Consider the following 19,715-nt stretch of genomic DNA (forward strand, 5'->3'; position numbering starts at 1 on the left):
TGCATTCTATTACCGTGGCAACACAAAAGAGAGCTCAGCACCAAGGGCAACCGGGTGCATTATATTTCTCATGATGATTGCTATGGTAACACAAAAGCCATGCCCCGCAGTGCTGATGCCTTTGAAGTTAACAGGGAATATATACTCCCACAGAACCCTTACTGGCCATATTAAGGCTTAATTAGACCTGTAGGTGAAAGGTCATTTACTAATGACCTCTTATAACCCACAGATATGTATAAATAGATGCCACATTCAACTGCTCTACAGTGAATGTGTTTTTTTTTTTACTCACAATTAAAATCAATAAGCTTGAAGATGCCACAAAATTGAGCAGCCTGTGAATGTAAGAAATTGGATTAACTTTCACAGTTAAGAATTTTGGTTTGTCTCATCCACATCCAGCTATTTTTAGCTGTACAAAACAGCTCACTTTGCTGCTTGATAGTACAAATAGGTATGTATTACCATATAATTTTAATGTATTTTCTTAATAATGAGCACACTGGTTTTACCGTTTATTGCACGTTGGTATTCTTCTCATCATTTCCCTATAGCGGCTAATGAACTGGAAGTCTAAGCCATAGGCTTATTTCCGCATTGAAGAAAAAGGTGGATAGTGGCCTATAGAAATAAGGCATCTACTTATACATATCTGAGTTATCACCTAGGTAAATTAGAATGAGGGCAGTTTTGTTGGCATGTAGTGCACTCAGACATCTCTTTGTTAGTAGAGATGAAAGATTCAGTCGAGGGGGCGGGGCTTAGGCAAGTGTGCAGATGTTGATTGACAGCTAAGACCTATGAGGGGCGGGGAGTCTCTCCAGGATCCAGGTGCTCACCTCCTTTAAGACGGACTCGACTGTTTCAGGTAAGTCATGATGTAGGGCATGGTAGGCTTCTTCATATATCTGTTGGTCACAAAAACACACAGATCTGTGGGTTAGGAATTATTGTAATTTTAACTGTAAAATAACCTGTTAAAGGGATAGTTCACCCTAAAAAGAAAATTCTGTTGTTAATTACTCCCCCCTCATGTTGTTCCAAACCTGTAAGATCTTCTCTCTTCTTCGGAACACTAATTAAGATATTTCCACTGAAAATCGGAGAGCTTTTTGATCCTGCATAGACAGTAACTTAAATACCACATTCAAAAAGGTAGTAAGGAGTGAAGAGAAGAAATTGTTGAATAAAGTTGTTATTTTTGTTTTCTTTGCACACAAAATGTATTCTTGTGGCTTTATAAAATTAAGGTTGAACCACTGATGTCACATGGACTATATTATTGATGTCAAAAAGCTCCAGTGTTGCCAAGTGTTCCCGCAGAATTAGGGGCCATTCACACAGAATGCCTTTTTCCATTCCAATGGGCTACTTTTCCATTGTCTTTCTATGTAAACGTGCTTGACGAACATGCATGACCATTCCGCTCACATCTTTTGCAGTGCCTCGCACATGAGAGCCATGTTTTTAAGATGCTGTGTCAAGTTAAAAGAATTTCAACTTTTACATGCAGCACCGCTCATCAATGTCAGTTCCAAAGTGGTGGACCAATCAAAAGAACTCGGAGGCGGGGCAAGCGTTGCAAGCTTCTGTTTACAGTAGCAAGTTGGCATGACAAATGTTTTATTTGACGGCAACATGATGATAGAGGCGATCACAGTGGCTGTGTCCGGATACCCTGAATTATATAACATTTCTTCAAGCGATTCTCACAATTTGTTCCTTAAAAATATCCTAGAAATATCTCTGTCACTGAATACTGTCGATATTGCATCCCGTCTCAAAAGTGTGTTTCGAGACCTGTGTTCTATGCTGTGCTTTTTTAAAAACCATTAGTTTTCAGATGCAAAGACACATTCTGTGTGACTGGCCCACTGTTGCAGCAGGTTGTTTTTCATTTCTGTGGGTTGAAGTGACCCCAAAAATGTCATATTTAATAGGCGAATATTTCCAGGGGAACCCTGCCAAAAAATGTTTATTTTACGCTGTGGAATGCAATTTTTAATGGGGGACTCCCCTCGAAACGCTAGTTTTCGGGAATGTTTTGAGTAGCAATTTGGTGGGTTATGTTGTGAAAACCTGGCAACCCTGGAAAGCTCTCAGATTTTCTCAAAAATATCTTAATTTGTGTTGTGCAGATGAATAAAGGTCTTACAACAGGTTTGAAACAACATGAGGGTAATTAATGAATTTTCATTTTTGGGCGAACTATCCCTTTAAAACAGGAAGTTATCTTACTATATACAGGTTATATAGATCTAAATTTACAAATTTGAATTTTTTTGTAATTTTACAGTAAAATACTGTTAAATGTAGGGCTTTTTAATATAATTGTTTTTGTTGTTTTGTAATTTATGGTTTTAAACTCCAGTTTGTTTTATAAATTCATAAGTTCCAGTAAATTCACGAAATTATTCCGGCAACCACAGCTACTGCTTTTTTCCTGTAAACATGACAGGATTTTTTTATACTGTGTGCATGAATATTACTGAAGGTCTATGATTTGTGTTTTTATTCAAAGTACTGCAAGAATGCATCTGGAACAGGTTATCATGTGATATCCAAAACATCTGCTGGCACAAAAACAGCTCAGATCCTATTCACAAGTCAAACCTGGAGTTCTGCAGTTTAAAGCATAGCTCACCCAAAAAAATTAAAATTCTGTCAGCATTTACTGAACCTTAATGTTTTTCCAAACTTGTATGACTTCCCAAAAAAGTTCCCAGAGGTGTTTTTGTCACGAGTCTAGGTAGCATGAAAGACAACAGGGTCCAAAACAACTTTGGACCCTAGTGACTTTCATTGCATGGACCCGAAAAAAAAAAAACACTGAAACATTATTCGAAATACAGTCATACAGGATGATGCATTTTTTGGTCCATGTTCATGCACATTTGATTCACCTTCAGTTTTTTATCAGTGCTCTTGGCCTCATTATACATTAGATGAGCGCCTCTGATGTCACAAAGCTTGTCGGCACCACCATGGAGAATGAAGAAGGGCCACGCGATGTTGGGTAATTCTTGCTGGATGCGAGCCGCTGCATCCATCAGCTGCATTCCGAACGAGATGCGCAGCCCCCCGTGGTAATTTAGCTCATCTGTGTCATAAGCCTCCACCTAATGGACAGGTGGAGATAATGTAGGATTACAAACATTATCCTAATGTAACAGTAACTCTTTGCTTATGACTACACTCAGTAAACAAGTTCAAATAAACCTGAGATTTCAAACAATCACAATGAAATCTATTAGACTGTAAGATGTTTGTCTACTATGGGTAAATAAATGGAACCAGATGTTTCTGTCGATGTAACAGTATTCCAGGCCCAAGCTATGAAGAAAATTACATTCATATGTTATCATGACGTATATGGTTCACTCTCAAAGAGTAGGTTTACTGTGTAAATACTGTTTCAACAGCAAACTCTACAAAAAACTCTGCCACATTGTCTACTTAGCCCTATTCAAACATTAACCATCAGTGTAAAATTTACGCACATATGCATACTGCCCTAATGTGGAGGACCTTTGACATAGATTCCTGTACCTGTTTGGGATCCCGTGAGACCCATTTTGACTCGATCGAACCAAGAGTGAGTTTTGGAGTCAAGCGGCTTAGAAGTTTTGCCAGGAAAACCTGCAAAGAATCCACAGATATTGATGATTCACTACAGAGAACTGAACATTTCGTTCATATGTGATACTGAACTTACGTATTTTATTTACATATCTAAAAAGCAACAAAATTCACAAAAATCTCATATCTGTGTTTGAAATGATAAAATAATAAATACTTGAACAACTCCCAAATTAACACAAAGGCTATTTGGATACTTTCTGGTTGTTAAACTCATTTGGAAAATGCTCATAGTTGACATGATAAGTAAACGTGCAATAAATGTCAATACTGAGAGGTAGAGATTGATTGAATAGATGAAATCACTACTGCCTGCTGCACTGCTGAGAGCTCTACTGCTGTTATTTGACAGCTGACATTTGAAAGCCATTGTTATTTGATTGCATTAAACAGTATGACTGCAGGGGGCAGCAGATCTAATTTACAGCCTCATGTTTCAGTTGATGGATGTTACATGCAAACAATTGGAGAGAAAGAAGAATTGACTGTCACTATAGTGTGTCCAGTGAATTTTACCTTGAATGGTGTAGCACTGTCAGCGCTCATTTGAACCAGGGGGGCGATGAGAACCACACCTACAAAATCCTGCGGCCTCTCACATGCCGTCAGAATTGAAATGGCCCCTCCCTGTAGTAAAACATACAGACCATTTATATTGAAAACAGCAACATATAGTAATATAGAAACAGCAGTTCCATTACTGGTTATTTTCTGTTAGCACAGGGGTTTTCAAACTAAAGTCCAGGAATATATTTTATGATATAGTTTAATTCTGCTTTGTAAAAACAAATCATAAATGATCAGGTTAATTGTGATTATTTTATTTGATCTACATCCCTAATTCTTTAAAAATAAGAAAGAAAAAAACTGCATAGTTTTGTTAGAGGGGAAAAATATTACATTTAACAGTACACTGTAAATATAATATAAAAGCAAATTACATTACTAAACGCAATTGTTAACGGGGGACTGTCCTCAAAACGCTAGTTTTCGGGCTAGTTTTGAGTAGCAATTTGGTGGGTTCTGTTGTGAAAACCTGGCAACCCTGGAAAGTCCTTTAGATTTGATTCTAAAATATCTTAATTTGTGTTCTGCAGATGAATAAAGGTCTTACAGGTTTGAAACAATGTGAGAATGAGTAATTGATGGCAGAATTTTCATTTTTAGGTGAAATATCCCTTTAAAACAGGAAGTTCCCTTACTACATACAGGCAATATAGATCGAAATTGACATTTTATGTAATTGTACAGTAAAACACTGTTAAATGTAAAATTTCTAAAGTAAAAATAGTTTTTTTTTCAGGTACAAAGCTACATTTTAGTAGCAGCATGGCCTTTATAATTCAACAGAAAAGGGCTGATAGATTTTCTAGTTTTAAATGATTGTTTTTGTTGTTGTTGTTTTGTAATTTATGGTTTTAAACTGGCAGGGTTTTTTTATACTGTGTGCATGAATATTATTGAAGGACTATGATATAAACAGTACTCTAAAAGTGATACACTGTACATATAATATAAAAGCAAATTGCATAATGTTGTTTATAATATTATGCTTAATTTTTTTTAAACATTAAAACATATAGCTGTCTTCATATTTTAGGAAAAGGCATCCATTGCAAGCTGAACATCATATTTTGGGGTCCTTGGTTTTAAAAAGTTTACAAACCCTGCAATAATATTCTGTTGTCTATACATTGAATGAAAAATAATTACAATAGTGGTGTGTGATATAGACAAAACCTCATATCTTGATATTTATTAGGATTTTGTTTGCGATAACGATAATGAAACAATATTTTGCTGAATGTGTTTTCGTTCTAGTACCTTGGCAGTTTCAGGCCTGTTAAATAAATGACACTTAAACAGCCAGTCAAAATGGCTGATTCATTTAGAAACAAAGCAAGTGGCTGCCTTTACGAATGGATCATTGAATCATTGACTCAAATGATTAGTTCAAAAACAGATTAATTCAGAAACGAAAACACCGCAGTGCTGCTTTGAGAGGTGCAGATGTTCTAATAAGGCTTTGATTGGCACTGTTTTCGTTGGTGAAACAGAAAAAAAGACAATATTGTGTCTAAAATGTAACTTTGCTTATTATCTCTGCTAAAAATGGTCAATTATTGCCATGTTTTGGGCTGTACTAATTGGTCGGACTGGGAAAAACAACAATTACAGAATTATTGCGATAACGATAAATATCGCACATCCCTACAAACATGTTTTCCGTCCTCACATGGGTAAATCTGAGTGAGAAGCCCCTAATTTGAATTTTCTGATGCTCTGCTACTCTGCTGTCTTCATCTTGTTTCTATTATGATCCTATCTATGAATATTCATGAGTAGAGGCCAGGATTCAAAAGAGGTGGAGAGATTAAAGAACAGTTCTCACCACATTTCTAAGAGACTCCAATAATGGGCTGGTTTAAGTTTCGTACTCACACACAAACACTTTTAGTCTAGACATCCAAACCCAAACACACACTCAGTTTAGACACACAAAAATGCACACTAACACTAAAAGCTTCATCAAGAAAATAGGTGGTCTGCTTTGATTTGATTATATAAGGTAATTGCTTTTTAATTGGAATTTTTGCATCCCCGGGAGTGACTGGGAGTAAAGTTTCAAACGCAAACAATACCCACAGATAATTACTCTCACAACAGCTTGCGTCTGTATGTGCCTTTCCTTAACACACACTCACGCAAACATTGTTATGACATTGATAGTTTTCATCTGTAAACATGTGGCAGGAAAGCAAATGTTTATTCAGCCAGTAGCTTCAGTTCCTCGGGTCTCAGGAAAAGGAAAGTACAAGGACACATAGTCCCACGATTGGAGATATCAAGACACAGCTAATTGGAAATTACTTTACAGGAAGCCTTGAGTAAAATCATTTCATTTTTTATATTATATAAGGACCAAATAGCCTGGTATTACGTAAGATACTAGATTAGAGAGTAAATGAGGGGAAGAACTAAATTAAAGTCACGGATAAGGAAGAAAAATGAGAGCAGTAGAAACACATTTCATTATTTAGAGTGGGAAAGCTCTGAAGAAACAGGAGAGAGGTGCATAATGGGTATTAACCGTAGATGAAGGATTTTTTTTTAAACCAGGACACCCATGTGGCGGAATATTTATAGCATACATCTATCCCAGAAAAATCATGACTTTGTGATGGTGATGTTCCACAGAAATACAGCGCATACACATCCAGACACATTTCTATAGGGTTCATAAAGCTTCCTGAGTATGCAGCTGGTCTGCTTTATTAATAGGAACTGCTGAGCAAAAACAAAGGTAAAGAGCTTCCAGCTGGATTTTTTTGTTCACATTCAGTCATGCACAGCCACAGTTTGGGTTTAACACTAAACATGGGAAACACAACAAAGCAAAAGCAAAGTCTTCCTGTGGCCTCCACCCCATGAGTCACAGACAGTTCAAAATAGTTTACTTTAGCTTTTTTCAACAGTTATGGATGGTTTTGAATAGTTATTAAACAGAGGGTTAAATGTTAGCACAGAAGTTTCCCCTACAAAAATATTTACATCTTCTGTGACATGTCTGCTTCTCAGAAAGAATTTCAATATAATGTAGGAAACATGTAAATATGAGACATTTGCAAACTTATTGGTGGATGCCAAAATCAAAGCTGTGTGAAAGCATGAATACAATACAATACAAATCATTATGTAAATAAAATATTAATATGCCCCAAAATTTCGAAAACATATCTAACTTTGCAAAAAGTTCCTGCTGGTTAGGGAAATACAAGTGTGGTCCACTTTCACTCACAGTCATAGCTTTGACAATGAAAATGTAGAATTACAGTTGAGGTCAAAAGTTTACACCCCCTTTCAGAATCTGCAAATGTTTTTTGACCAAAATAAGAGGGGTCATACAAAATGCATGTCGTAGTTTATTTAGTATAGTTCACAAGAGGAAATAATAGTTGAATTTATAAAAATGACCCAGTTCAAAAGTTTGCATACACTTGATTCGTAATACTGTGTTGTGTATTGTTTTGTTTTAACTTGAAGATCAGGGTAAATTTAACTTATTATGTCTTCTGGGAAACATGTAACATCTTTTGTAGCCTCTGAAGAACAGTACTAAATGAAAAATATGATATTTAGGCAAAATAATAAAAAAATACACATCTCCATTCTGTTCAAAAGTTTTCACCCCCGGCTCTTTATGTATTGTTTTTCCTTCTGGAGCATCAGTGAGTGTTTGGACCTTCTGTAATAGTTGCATTTAAGTCCCTCAGTTGTCAAAAGATGGATCTCAAAATCATACAGTCATAGTTTGAAAGGGTTCATATAAACAAACATGCTGAAAAACCTAAGAATTTGTGGGACCTTCGGGCAGATTAACTGTTCAGGACAAATAAGGGCCTCATGAACAACTATCACTAAACAAAAAATTCAACTATTATTTTTTCTTGTGGACTATATGTAAACATCTTTTATGTGAAATATCTTATTCAGGTTAGTACTAAATAAACAACAACATGCATTTTTTTATGATCCCTCTTATTTTGGTCAAATAATTAACATTTTGCAGATTCTGAAAGAGGGGTGTAAACTTTTGACCTCAACTGTATATGTCCTGCTAATCTTTATAGTTATCATTCTTAGTGTAAACAGAAAGCATGTGACCTCTGTTTGTTTATGGAAAAACATGAGGAACTGGTTTCAAAATGGGTCCTACCATTGAGTGTCCAATGATGAAGACTGGCAGCTTGGGGTACCGGCCCTTCATGATGTCTATGTGCTGGAGGACGTCTCTGATGTAAATCTGGAAGTTTTTGATATCCATTCTCTCTCCTTCACTCTGGCCATGCCCAACTGAGACAGAAAGAGAAAGGAATTATACTCCAAACATATGCTTCCCCTCATCTGTGTCTTTGTTTGTCAGTTCTCTATTTAAACAGGAGATAAAAGAGGGCTGTCACTCACAACGCCATGCCAGCAGCTCACAAAGAAGAACTTGGGAAATTTCGGCATACAACTGGCATGACATTTAGTCAAGCAAATTAACATAAAATGAGTAATGGAACATACAAATGAATAGAATAGAATAGAATAGAATTTCCAAAAGGTATGTGGGTATACAGGCATACTGAGAGGTGAGACTGCATGTTAGAGGAGGAGAGAGACAGAAAGAAAGAAACAGATAGAGAGAGACTGACTAACTGACTGTAATGCTTTCTGTTTGTTGTATTTCAATAGAACCAATTACTCACACCGAGACACCAGACAGTCAAATCACACACTCACACAACCCCAACTGCTCATCACAAGGCGGCTTGCTGTCTCTCTGCGTGAATCATTAGTTACCATGGCACTGCCACAAAACCGCTTTAACATTCTGTACACATAGCACCTGCTATTTTCTATATTCTCTACTTGTTTCATTTCATCGCTGTCATTTCTCTACGTCCCCCACTGTAAACCCAGGGTGTCTGTGCCTCCAACATCTGTCAGAAATGACAGGAAAACTGGGTGGATGAATTACAAGGAATCTAACGTGGGCGAAAATAGATTTTTTCACCCCACACTCTTACAGCCTCATAAAGAGCACGCCCTCCTACACCACCCAAAACATTGCTGCACTGTTGCTAACCAATAAATCTGTGTGTTGGGGATTTTAGCCATTCGATTAGGAGTCTGCCACTCACCGTGATCGTGGGCGAACACCAGAATGCCATGCTGGGTCAGGCTGTGAGCAATGTCAGCATATCCCCCACAGTGCTCTCCTGCTCCATGGGCAACAAACACCAGCGCCCTGATGGAGAAAAATGCAGATTATTGATTTGGGAAAGATATGGTTCGGATTCCCTTTAAATGATTAGTCCACAATAAAGATTTCCTGATAATTTACTCACCCTGATGTCATCCAAGATGTTTATGTCTCTTTTTCTTCAGTTGAAAAGAAATTAAGGTTTTTGAGAAAAACATTCCAGGATTTTTCTCCATATAGTGGAATTCAATGGGGATCAGTGGGTTGAAGGTCTAAATTGCAGTTTCAGTGCAGCTTCAAACGGCTCTACACAATCTCAAAGAATAAGGCTCTTATCTAGCAAAATGCTTGTTGATTTTCTAAAAAAAAAAAAAAAAAACACACACAAACTTTATCTCGCACTAGCTTTGCGCCTGTATGACTTCATGCATTACATAATAATGTTGGAATGGTTGTGTGTGGTTAATTCTCCGTCTGGGTACTTCGGTTCAAAAGGGTAGGATAGAGTGAAACATCTCATAATCTCCTCCAACTTTTTTGTAAAGGCATTTGACTTTCTTTCCACGTTTGCTTTGTAAACACTGGGTCAGTACTTCCACCTACGGCACGCGTGACCTTTCTTACATGACTACATAATGTATGAGGTCAAGCTAGTGCAAGATGAGCATTTGTGGTTCAAACGTATATTCATTTTTTTTTTTTTTTTTTTTTTTTTTTTTTTAGAAAATGACTGATCATTTCACTAGATAAGACTCTTATTCCTTGGCTGTGATCGTGTGGAGCACCTTTGAAGCTGCACTGAAACTGCAATTCGGACTTCAACCTGTTGATCTCCACTGAAGTCCACTATATGGAGAAAAATCCTGGAATGTTTTCCTCAAAACCCTTAATTTCTTTTCGCCTCAAGAAAGAAAGACATCGACATCTTGGATGACATGGGGTGAGTAAATTTTTATTCTGAAAGTGAAATAATCCTTTAACAATTCCAGTTCTTATATTGTTTTATTAACAATATGTTTTACTTGTAAGAAATAAATATTTGAAATGAAATTTTTTAAAGATTTTTTTTTCAATAATACACACATTTACAACAACTGTGTTCTAAAAAATGTGTATTTACACAGACTTTTCACAGTCTTTTTGGCATAAATGCAATGCAATAATTGGCCTACTAAGCAAAAATACTAAACAAATGTATTTATTCATTTGTTTTATAAAATATTGCTGACAAAACTGCTAAAAATCGACATCTTTAATTAAATTTTGCCATATGAACAACTGGTGTTTCAAGTCTCACTTGACTCTTTTGAGTCATTTGTTTGGGAATCGGGACTATAATGGTTTTTCTGAATGTTTTTGAATCACTAAAAAGAACCGACTTATTCCTTCTTTAATTGATCAACACCAGTCATGCTGGGAATCTGATAATAATTATAATGCACAGTGTGTCCACCGTTTTCTTCAAAGCAAATGTAAGTCGAGTGAGTAACGGGAAAGTAATGAGAAGAAAAACAACATGCAGTAAACAATAAAACTCATAACTGCTCATAATTAAGATAATACATTGAAATAATAAGGTAAGACACACCGATTTGTAATATCAAGCAGCAAATGAGCTGTTTTGTACAGCTAATAATAGCTGGAAACAGATGAGACTGGAAGCCAGACCCATAAAATTTACAAATAGCCGCTCCCACTCTTACGGGAAAAAAAGGTGGATAAGCTAAAGGTATCATGCTAACCGGCTTGTAAATAAGCTGACTAAAGCAGGCATTTATGCTAATTTATTTTATTATAATTATCATATTATGATATATAACATGATGTGATAGGAATTGTAATTAGGCTAAAAAGAGAAAGTTCTTTGAACTTGTGGGATTGTCTGAAGTCCTCATGATAACTAGTGCAGAAAACTTTGTCAATAAGTTTTCGGTTTGCACGGATGGAAAATGCACGTGCGATAACTGTTAACAGAAGCGCAAGTCATTCGTTTCTGGTATTTTTAAACCAGTACTGTTCAGAACCGTTTCCCAACACATGAGAAATACAGACACATCCTACTAACAGTCTCCCACCAGAATACCAAGATATGCTCATTAGCAGCATACACACTAAAACCCAGTAAAAAAAAATAAGGCAGAAAGATAAGACGAAGTGAGAGAGAGAGGGAGGGAGAGAGAGAGAAGTGGAATAGCTTTATTAGGTCCAAACTTGTGCAGATTTGCTATGACCTCAATGCAGCCTCTAATCAGTAACAAAAAGAGTCTTTGTAGATGTACAATGGACTCACGTGGTCTCAGAGGACTGACAGTGTGCATTTTTATATCTGTTTGGAGAATCTGCTAATCGTTTTATCCACTTCCCTGTCATACTCAGAAATGTATTTACTAAAAATAAAGCTTCTCAGTCTCAATCTACAAGCGGGTAACTTGGTGTAAGATAAAATGGAAGTGTTTGTGGTTATGTTCATCCTTAGATCAAAACGCTTTTGTCCTTGAACCCTTGGAATGGAGTTGGCGAGGCAGACAGAGAGACTAGTGTGTGTTTGCTAGTGTGTGCGTGTACATCTTTGGAATTCCAAAACAGATCTATAGTAGTTAAACTACAAAGCAACAAGCATCAAGGGCAGAGTGGAGATAAACAGATAATGAAATTCTGTGGGTCTGCACAAATTTGGCTATACTTGTGAAGGCCAAATTTGTGTGTGTAATTTGGCACTGCACTAACAGCTGTATAAATATCCATGTTTGGTAGAGGAATTCTTCTCCAAATGCCATTAGACACAAGAGAATGAACCACGCTGACCGGCATGACCCAATTCGTCGGACTGTGTACGAGTGTGTTTCAGTTCACTTTGCATGGGTTCAATGCCCAGATTATCTATAGAGCGATCTGTCAATCATTACTGGGGTCATACAATAGGCTACTGTGGTCTTTTCAACTTTCACCCACTTCCTGTTTCGCTGGCTGCATCTGGTGGCATCAGCACTGGACATGTGCATGTAAGTGACTGTAAAAGGACACTGTGAGATGATGTTTGGGCTGTAAGCAGAGTAGTTCTGTTAAATGTTAAACCAAGCAGTGGAGTGGTGAACTCAGTGTAAACAGTTCACCACTTCAGCTGCTTACGTCTGTCATGCCAATTCTTTTAAGTGGAAGTTCAACTTCCAACAGACAAAGCTCCTACATTCATGTTTACTTTCAAAGGTTGGTTTGGTGTAAACATCAAACAAGCGAGTGCTAGGAGGTCCACAAACAATTTGAGAAAAAAAAAATGTGCAAAATGTACTTTTAGGGCTGTTAATGGTAGCATGTTGACTTGAAGCGATATTTAACCCAAAAGTGAAAATCATTAATTATTCATCCTCATGTCGTTCCAAACCTGTAAGACCTGTTTCATCTTCGGAACACAAATTAAGAAATTGTTGATGAAATCCGAGAGCTCTCTTACCCTCCATAGACAGCAAGGACCCTACCACGGTAAAGGAACAAAAAGGTAGTAAGGATGTTGTTAAAATAGCCCATGTGACATCAGCAGATCAATCATAATTTTATGAAGCTATATGCGGATACTTTTTGTGTGCCAAAAAAACATAATAACAACTTACAACAAATAACATTCAACAATTCTTCTAGACATAAACAAAGCATGTGCATGCATTGTGATACTCTCCAAAATGGCGCTAGGGTAACACAGAGGAGAAGAATTGTTAAATAAAAAAATTATTTTTGTTTGTTTTTTTGCTCACAAAAAGTATTCTTATATAGCTTCATAAAATAACAGTTGAACCACTGATGTCACATGGACTATTCTAACAATGTCTTTACTACCTTTCTGGGCCTTGAACGTGAAGTTGCGTTGCTATCTATGCAGGGTTAGAAAGCTCTCAGATTTCATCAAAAATATTTTAATTTGTGTTCCGAATATGAACGAAGATCTTATGAGTTTAGAACAGAATGAGTCATTAATGACAGAATTTTCACTTTTGGGTGAACTAACCCTTTAAGATATTATTAAAATATGTTTAACAGAAAGATTTTTTGTACAATCACATTTACTAAATTTCCTAGTATTACTATTTATTTTATTATTTTTTAAGAAGTCAGAACCACTGTCAAAAAGCCAATGATGTTTAGTTTTTTGTTGTACTTCAAAATCATATTTATATGAGCATGATGATCCATTTACCCCTTAACTGTTACTCCCATTTTTGAACAGAGACGTGAAAATGAAGAATTGAATCTTAAATCTTTATAATTCATGGACAAGAACATTTAGTAATATGATTTTGATGTACATTTTCCATGTTAATGCAATGTCTGATTTTAAAATGGCATTCCAAAGGATGAATTTTGAAATTTTAAGTTTTCATCTGATATATCATTTCTTATTATTTCTAATGTGTAATAGGGAAAAAGGCAACAAGAAAATCTGTTTTTGAAAATGGTCAGAACTCGAAGTCGATTTTTGAGGTGCACTCTTATCTATGAAACTCTTGTCATAAATTATTTTCCTACATAATTTGTAGAAAAAAAAAAAAGTCAAATATTTATTTAGGAGCCTTAGACCTTTCCAACGATATATAGTTTGCCATGATTAGATTAGGATTTATTTGTAAAATGGTGAAGTAAACTTGGGCATCCCACAGAGTGGACGGTGATGTTGATAGGCTAGTGTTTCTAGCTAAGAATCTTTAAATAGCTTTACTCTGACACCTTTGAATGTTTATTTTTTTAATGTTTAATGGTGATTTTTTTTTGTTTACATTATTATATTATTTTTCATTAGATTTATTTAAATTTAAAGCAAAGTTTATTTTGTCTTATTTCACTGCTATTTTACTGCCTAATGTTCAGGGGTAAATCTTTAAAATAAAAAAGTTCTCCAGAATCGTGAGAGAATCGTGATCTTTATTCTGAGCGAAAAATCGTGATTCTCATTTTATTCAGAATCGTGCCGCTCTAATACAATGTATTTTTGGCTATTGCTACAAATATACCCGTGCTACTTACGACTGGTTTTGTGGTCCAGGGCCACAAATATGGGGGCTTTTGGCATCAAGAAGTTTAAAACCCCCTGATTTCGACTTTCAAAAATGTCTACACTAAACACAATCTTGTTAGGTGGGATTCAGATTTGAGTTATTTGGCCTTGTTCAGATTTACATAACACCAAAAAAGCATATATATAGGATCAGTTTATTGTAGAATGATGCATAGCATTCAGTAATTTCCATGTCCTACCTACCTAAGCTGAGATGTTTCTAAACAGCTAGTAAACAGACCCACAGAACCTTCGAGTGATCAAACGCAGTCTAAATATTTCACCATAAACAGAATGACAGTGTGCAGCCGAGGGGAACCTGGTAGTGCTCCTTCAGATGTTTGATATAAACATGTCTAATGCCTGCATTAGCTTCACACAGCTCTGAATCTTTTCCATTCACTCACATGGGAAAAGCTACATCTTCCACATCCCAAAACAAAATATTTGTGGTTTTCACTGAAAATCACATGGTTTTGTGGTTTATCAATCTACACCTATTATATATGCATGTACACACACACACTTTTGTACACTGTTGTTGACAAGCATCAGAGATCAAATTAGTCTGAGAGAGGGGAAGAGGTGGTAACTATGGCAACGGCATGCTCCCCTGGGCCGCACTATATGGCCACTTCAGGGTGAATAGTTGAAGGCAGAACAACAGCTTTGTAACAGTACGCATAGAGAGTTTGACCTGCTTGACAATCATGACACCCACACAAACACTGCCTAAGCATCTCACAAATCCACATGCTAAAAAACATGACCTATTTTTATAATTACTCAGAAGAACCACAGCTGATGATAGCGGAAAAGTGTAGCAGATCTGTAGTGTGAGAGTGTGTGTGTCTAGAAGTGGACATAAAGAGGCCTTCAGCAGGGGCTTTCGACTCATGGAAACCATGACATTTCCTTCAGCATTTACCGCATAGATACAGAGTGGGCCCTTTTTTCATTCACTTCAACCAGATGAGTAATTCAGAACGGTATAGTCATTTAACAAGACAGTGTTTATAAGAAACTGGATTTATTTTACTTCAAAACCATGGTGAGTGAAAGCAGGCACTGCCTGCAAGATATAAATTCTCTATAAACTAAACCTATTATTATTAATAAGTCGGTTAATCTGCACGCCATGTGATGTCAACAGGGCGGCACCCATGAGGAGCTGACTTGCTCTGGCTAAAATAAAACAGCTTTTCTAGAAGATTTGTATGTCTGGAATCTTCATTTCACATCTGTTTGCAACATTCTATTGTTGTTTTCCCAAAGTGTTGTTCATTTTTTAGTGCTTCCAGCACAGCTTGTCAATGGAAAACAGTGTCCAGTGTTATTAATTAACAAATGGCTCTTATGAGCCAAATCTTTAAAAAAAAAATCATTGAAAAAGGCAAGTAGTATGTCACAATTATTCTAAAATAGGTGGAATGTACCCAGATGACCTACTACTTCTGGAAAGATCTATAAATAGAGAGTTTACTATCCCATGAGGCCTCATGAGAGAAATTGTGAATGGCAGTGAAGCGATTTCGGATACAGCTTCAGAAACTGGAGTTATCATCTTGAATCCTTCACTTCTCATACAGAATGACAAGAGTGTTTCAGTGTTTGTAAGGTGTTTTTAATGAAAAAAAATGGAAACCTTACCTGTCTGAGTGACAACAATGTGACATGTTGAGCATGTTGTGCGCTGCACGCCAGGTGGTGGGCATAACCAAACAAGGATAGAATGCTAAAACGGCTTGCCATAGCCTACTAGTATGGCAAAGAGTATTTAATGCTAAAACGGCTTGCCATAGCGGCAGATACTTCTTAGGTTTTAATTGGCATGCACAATAAGCAGAAATGTCGTGCATTTTAAACGTCTGACGGACCACCCACTAACATTTTCGTCTATTCTCGTCTAGTCAACGAAAACTCACACACATGAGACGAAACAGGCACTGTGGTCACGTGTGGTGTTTGTCAACTTGCCTATGTGGAAAAGTGAAAGTGACAGCTCGGCTAGTATCGATACTTCGGGAAATTAGCATTGGTATCGTTCAGATATTTCAGTATCGATATTTATCGAAATATCAATATTTTTGACAACACTAGTACCAACTTTTTGAAATACTGAAATCTGATTTGTACCTTTGTAATACACTGATAACCACCAAAAGCAGGTGGTGATGACAACATCAGATGATGAACCAAAGACCATTGCAAGGAGATTTTAAATAATAACTTATATAGAAGGTACACAGTGTCATTCACACAAACACTAAACACCAACATGGTAACACACATAAAACTGAAATAATGCAAAAAAACATAAATTTAACAACATTAGATGTAACATACAAGCCTAATGTACAAAACTGCAAAGAGAAAACTAAAAAGAAAAAGTTATTTCAACAAAAAAAATCAAATAAAAAAAATTTAAAAACAGGGAATTCTGTCGATTTTTTTCATTTCCAAAAACGGTATACTCCCGTAAAATTACATGCACAGTTTTTCACCGTATATAGAAGAGGAACTTACCGTTAACCATTTCACAGGTTTTTACCATAACATTTTTAGTTTTTTACCATTAAATTCAGTCATTTTTTTACAGTGATAGCATACTTTGTGATTATGTTTGGTCTTTCTTTGGTGCTGTTAAAACCACCATATCAAACCTGTAGCTCTTTTATGAAATAGTAGTAAATCGCATTTTAAATCGCAAATCGCAATTTTGATCAGAAAAATCGCAATTTGATTTTTTCTCCAGATTGTGCAGCCCTATTACATAGCTCGCATTCCTTGTAACTCCGATATTGTCTTTTAAATAAAAAATTATGCGGTACTTCACTAGTTACTTAAAAAGTAATCTGATTACATAACTCGTGTTGTAAATCAGATATTGTCTTTTAAATTAAAAAGTAGGCTAATGCTTTATTACTAGTTACTTGAAAAAGTAGTCTGATTAACTCATGTTACTTGTAATATGTTACCACCACTGTTCACTTATTTTTATTTGTAATAAAACATTTAAACATACTGAATTATTTTATGTGCGACATAGTTTTATTTGATAGTACATTGCTAACTGCACCTTTAAAAACAGTAGTTTAGAAGCTTCCGTCTATTTCCTCAGTCACCAGACATCATGTGATGGGCCAACAGTTTGCAAAAGAGGTAAAAGAGAACCTCGCGGAAAGCCGCAGATCAACTGTTAATGTTTACTGTTGTGAATGTGCGTCGCGTTTTAAAATGAGCCGTGAGGGTGGTAGAAAGGAAAGGCAGGCTCTTGAAAGTATACTAAAAATATGTTCTTTAAGGAAACATCTGTAACGCTTATCAGCTTCTCGTCCTGCTCTACCGGAGGCTGTAAAGGGAGGATCTTTCTCTTTATCCCATGAGGCCTGACCTGTGTCTGTTTTGCATATGAATGTCTCGCACTTACTTCGAAGGGCTGTCGGGCTCCCAGTAACGGCAGAACAAGTGCAGTCCGTCGGCGTTGACGATGTGCGGGAGGTCGGTGTAAGGGACACCTTGCGGTGACCGACGATTCCCCTCGGGTTCCGGCATGTCCCCGCCGAGGGCTGAGTCTGAAATAAACAGACGAAGCGCTGCCTGAAGCTCGCTGCTGTACCAATATGAAACAGCAGCGACTAACAGACAGGTGGCTAGCATATGCATTCCGGGAATTTCATTCATCTAGTGCAGCTCGCGGTGCAGCGCACAGTACAGTACAGCGACCGGCAGAGTGTTTTTAATGACAGCCGCTTACGTCAGGAGGACCGGAGAGATAACACGGACTGTCCTGACCCCTTAGCAGCATTTACACAAGCACGCGCGCGCTTTTAAAAGGACCGGCAATTCAAAGAGAGTCGATTGTCAGCGCATTTAGCAGTTTAACGTTAGACAGAAACAAAAATAGCGCGTCCACTGCGGGACTGTTTGTGACTGACAGAACGCCAAGAGGGAGAGGGAGAGAAGCTGCCAATGCATCGACCTGCCAATTAATTTGAGCACAGTCTATTTGGATCGGTAGAGAATCGAGGCCAGCGCTGACTGATTTATTGTCATTCTTTCAACCCGGAGAAACACTGAATGACAGAAAACACGTTTAGATGTTTTCATGCTTAGCGTCTTACATAGTTCTCGACCAATACTGTTTTTGTTTACGAGTAGCCTACAGAATATTATGTTTAAGTGTTTGCATGTGCAAAACGCAGAATTGATTATTAATTATAGCCTACACAATATAACTAAAACTATTACACTATAAAAATGAAAGCATGTCAACTGTTTATATGCCTAATAACGACGTTAAATTTACACAGGGTCTATTTTACATCTTATTGTTTGTCTAACTACTAAAATGCAACGCCTTTCTCAGCTAAATATAAAAAAAACCTATTCTGATAATTAGGCTAATTATAATTATAAAAGGCGTTTTATTTATGCAAAAATGCTTCTCAGTCCGTGCCAGCGTCCATAAAAATGTCAACAAACTGATTATCCTCTGTGATCGATGTGTCTATTGATATGTTTAAGTGCCTAATTTCTGCTTTTGATTATATTTATATGCATAACAACGATAAATGATCATACCTATAGCTTGGAGAACTATTTAATAATATAAAACAAATCTGTTTTCTATCCCTAACATGTAAATACGCAGTTTCTTTAAGGAATGTGAATTCCCGTGACTCAGTCAGCGTGTCTGGCTTGGATTATATCTGTATTAAATAGTGTTTGGTAAAGGTGACTCCCCAATATTTAATACAGAATCATATTTACACATTAAACAACAACAAATCCAACCAACCACCTACCTGAACCTGCTACAGACTGAATGCTGAAGACGGAGACAGAAATCAAGTCAACTTTTCGAGTCAGTGGTCCGGTGTCGGAACAGGTCATAGACAGCAGCGCTCAGCCTGCTGCTGTTTCCCGCACTGGGCTCAACTCTGATCCGCTCACACACAGATGCTGAGCGGCAGCCTGATGGGTGGAGAAAGAATGAAAGGGGAGCTGTGTGAGAAACCGCCGACACACACACACACACACACACACACACACACACACACACACACACACACACACGAAACTCTCTCTCTCTCTCTCTCATTACTTTCACATTCGTTACAGCTGAATGAGATTGATTAAACTCATTCATTTTAGTGTCGACTGTCTTTCAATAAAACGCCGAGCTTAAGGTTTTAGACTAATGCTGTTCTCTTGCAGTATACTGGAGTTGTTTTCTAGTCCTTGTGTGATATCCAGTCGAAATGTCTTTAACGTATT

General features: G+C 36.9%; 1 protein-coding gene across 2 annotated transcripts; it reads right to left on the reverse strand.

The window, feature by feature from the left end:
* Positions 1–7: 7 nt before the first annotated feature.
* mgll (monoglyceride lipase) lies at positions 8–19,397 on the reverse strand. 2 transcript variants are annotated; one of them, XM_073818732.1, is made up of 8 exons: positions 19,244–19,397; positions 17,866–18,010; positions 9,330–9,436; positions 8,360–8,496; positions 4,159–4,269; positions 3,553–3,642; positions 2,907–3,122; positions 8–911 (listed from the first exon to the last, which is right to left on the reverse strand). In XM_073818732.1, exons 1-8 carry the CDS (start codon positions 19,329–19,331, stop codon positions 795–797), a joined length of 1,011 nt encoding a protein of 336 aa, XP_073674833.1. In that variant the 5' UTR covers positions 19,332–19,397; the 3' UTR covers positions 8–794. The 2 variants fall into 2 exon arrangements, with proteins under 2 accessions (XP_073674833.1, XP_073674832.1); XM_073818731.1 differs by lacking the exon at positions 19,244–19,397 and having other exon boundaries at positions 17,866–18,245.
* Positions 19,398–19,715: the final 318 nt, after the last annotated feature.

The sequence above is a fragment of the Garra rufa genome, chromosome 15 (genome assembly GCF_049309525.1).
Source record: "Garra rufa chromosome 15, GarRuf1.0, whole genome shotgun sequence".
Classification (NCBI taxonomy): Eukaryota; Metazoa; Chordata; class Actinopteri; order Cypriniformes; family Cyprinidae; genus Garra; species Garra rufa.

Bases quoted from the DNA above. Each gene is read 5' to 3' on its own strand.
- mgll (XM_073818731.1), bottom strand. From the start codon at position 18,119: ATGAATGAAATTCCCGGAATGCATATGCTAGCCACCTGTCTGTTAGTC. The intron at 8,497-9,329 runs GTGAGTGGCAGA...TTTCTGTCTCAG, and splicing joins GGTGTTCGCCCACGATCACG to TTGGGCATGGCCAGAGTGAA. The intron at 3,643-4,158 runs GTAAAATTCACT...GATTCTTTGCAG, and splicing joins ACAGTGCTACACCATTCAAG to GTTTTCCTGGCAAAACTTCT.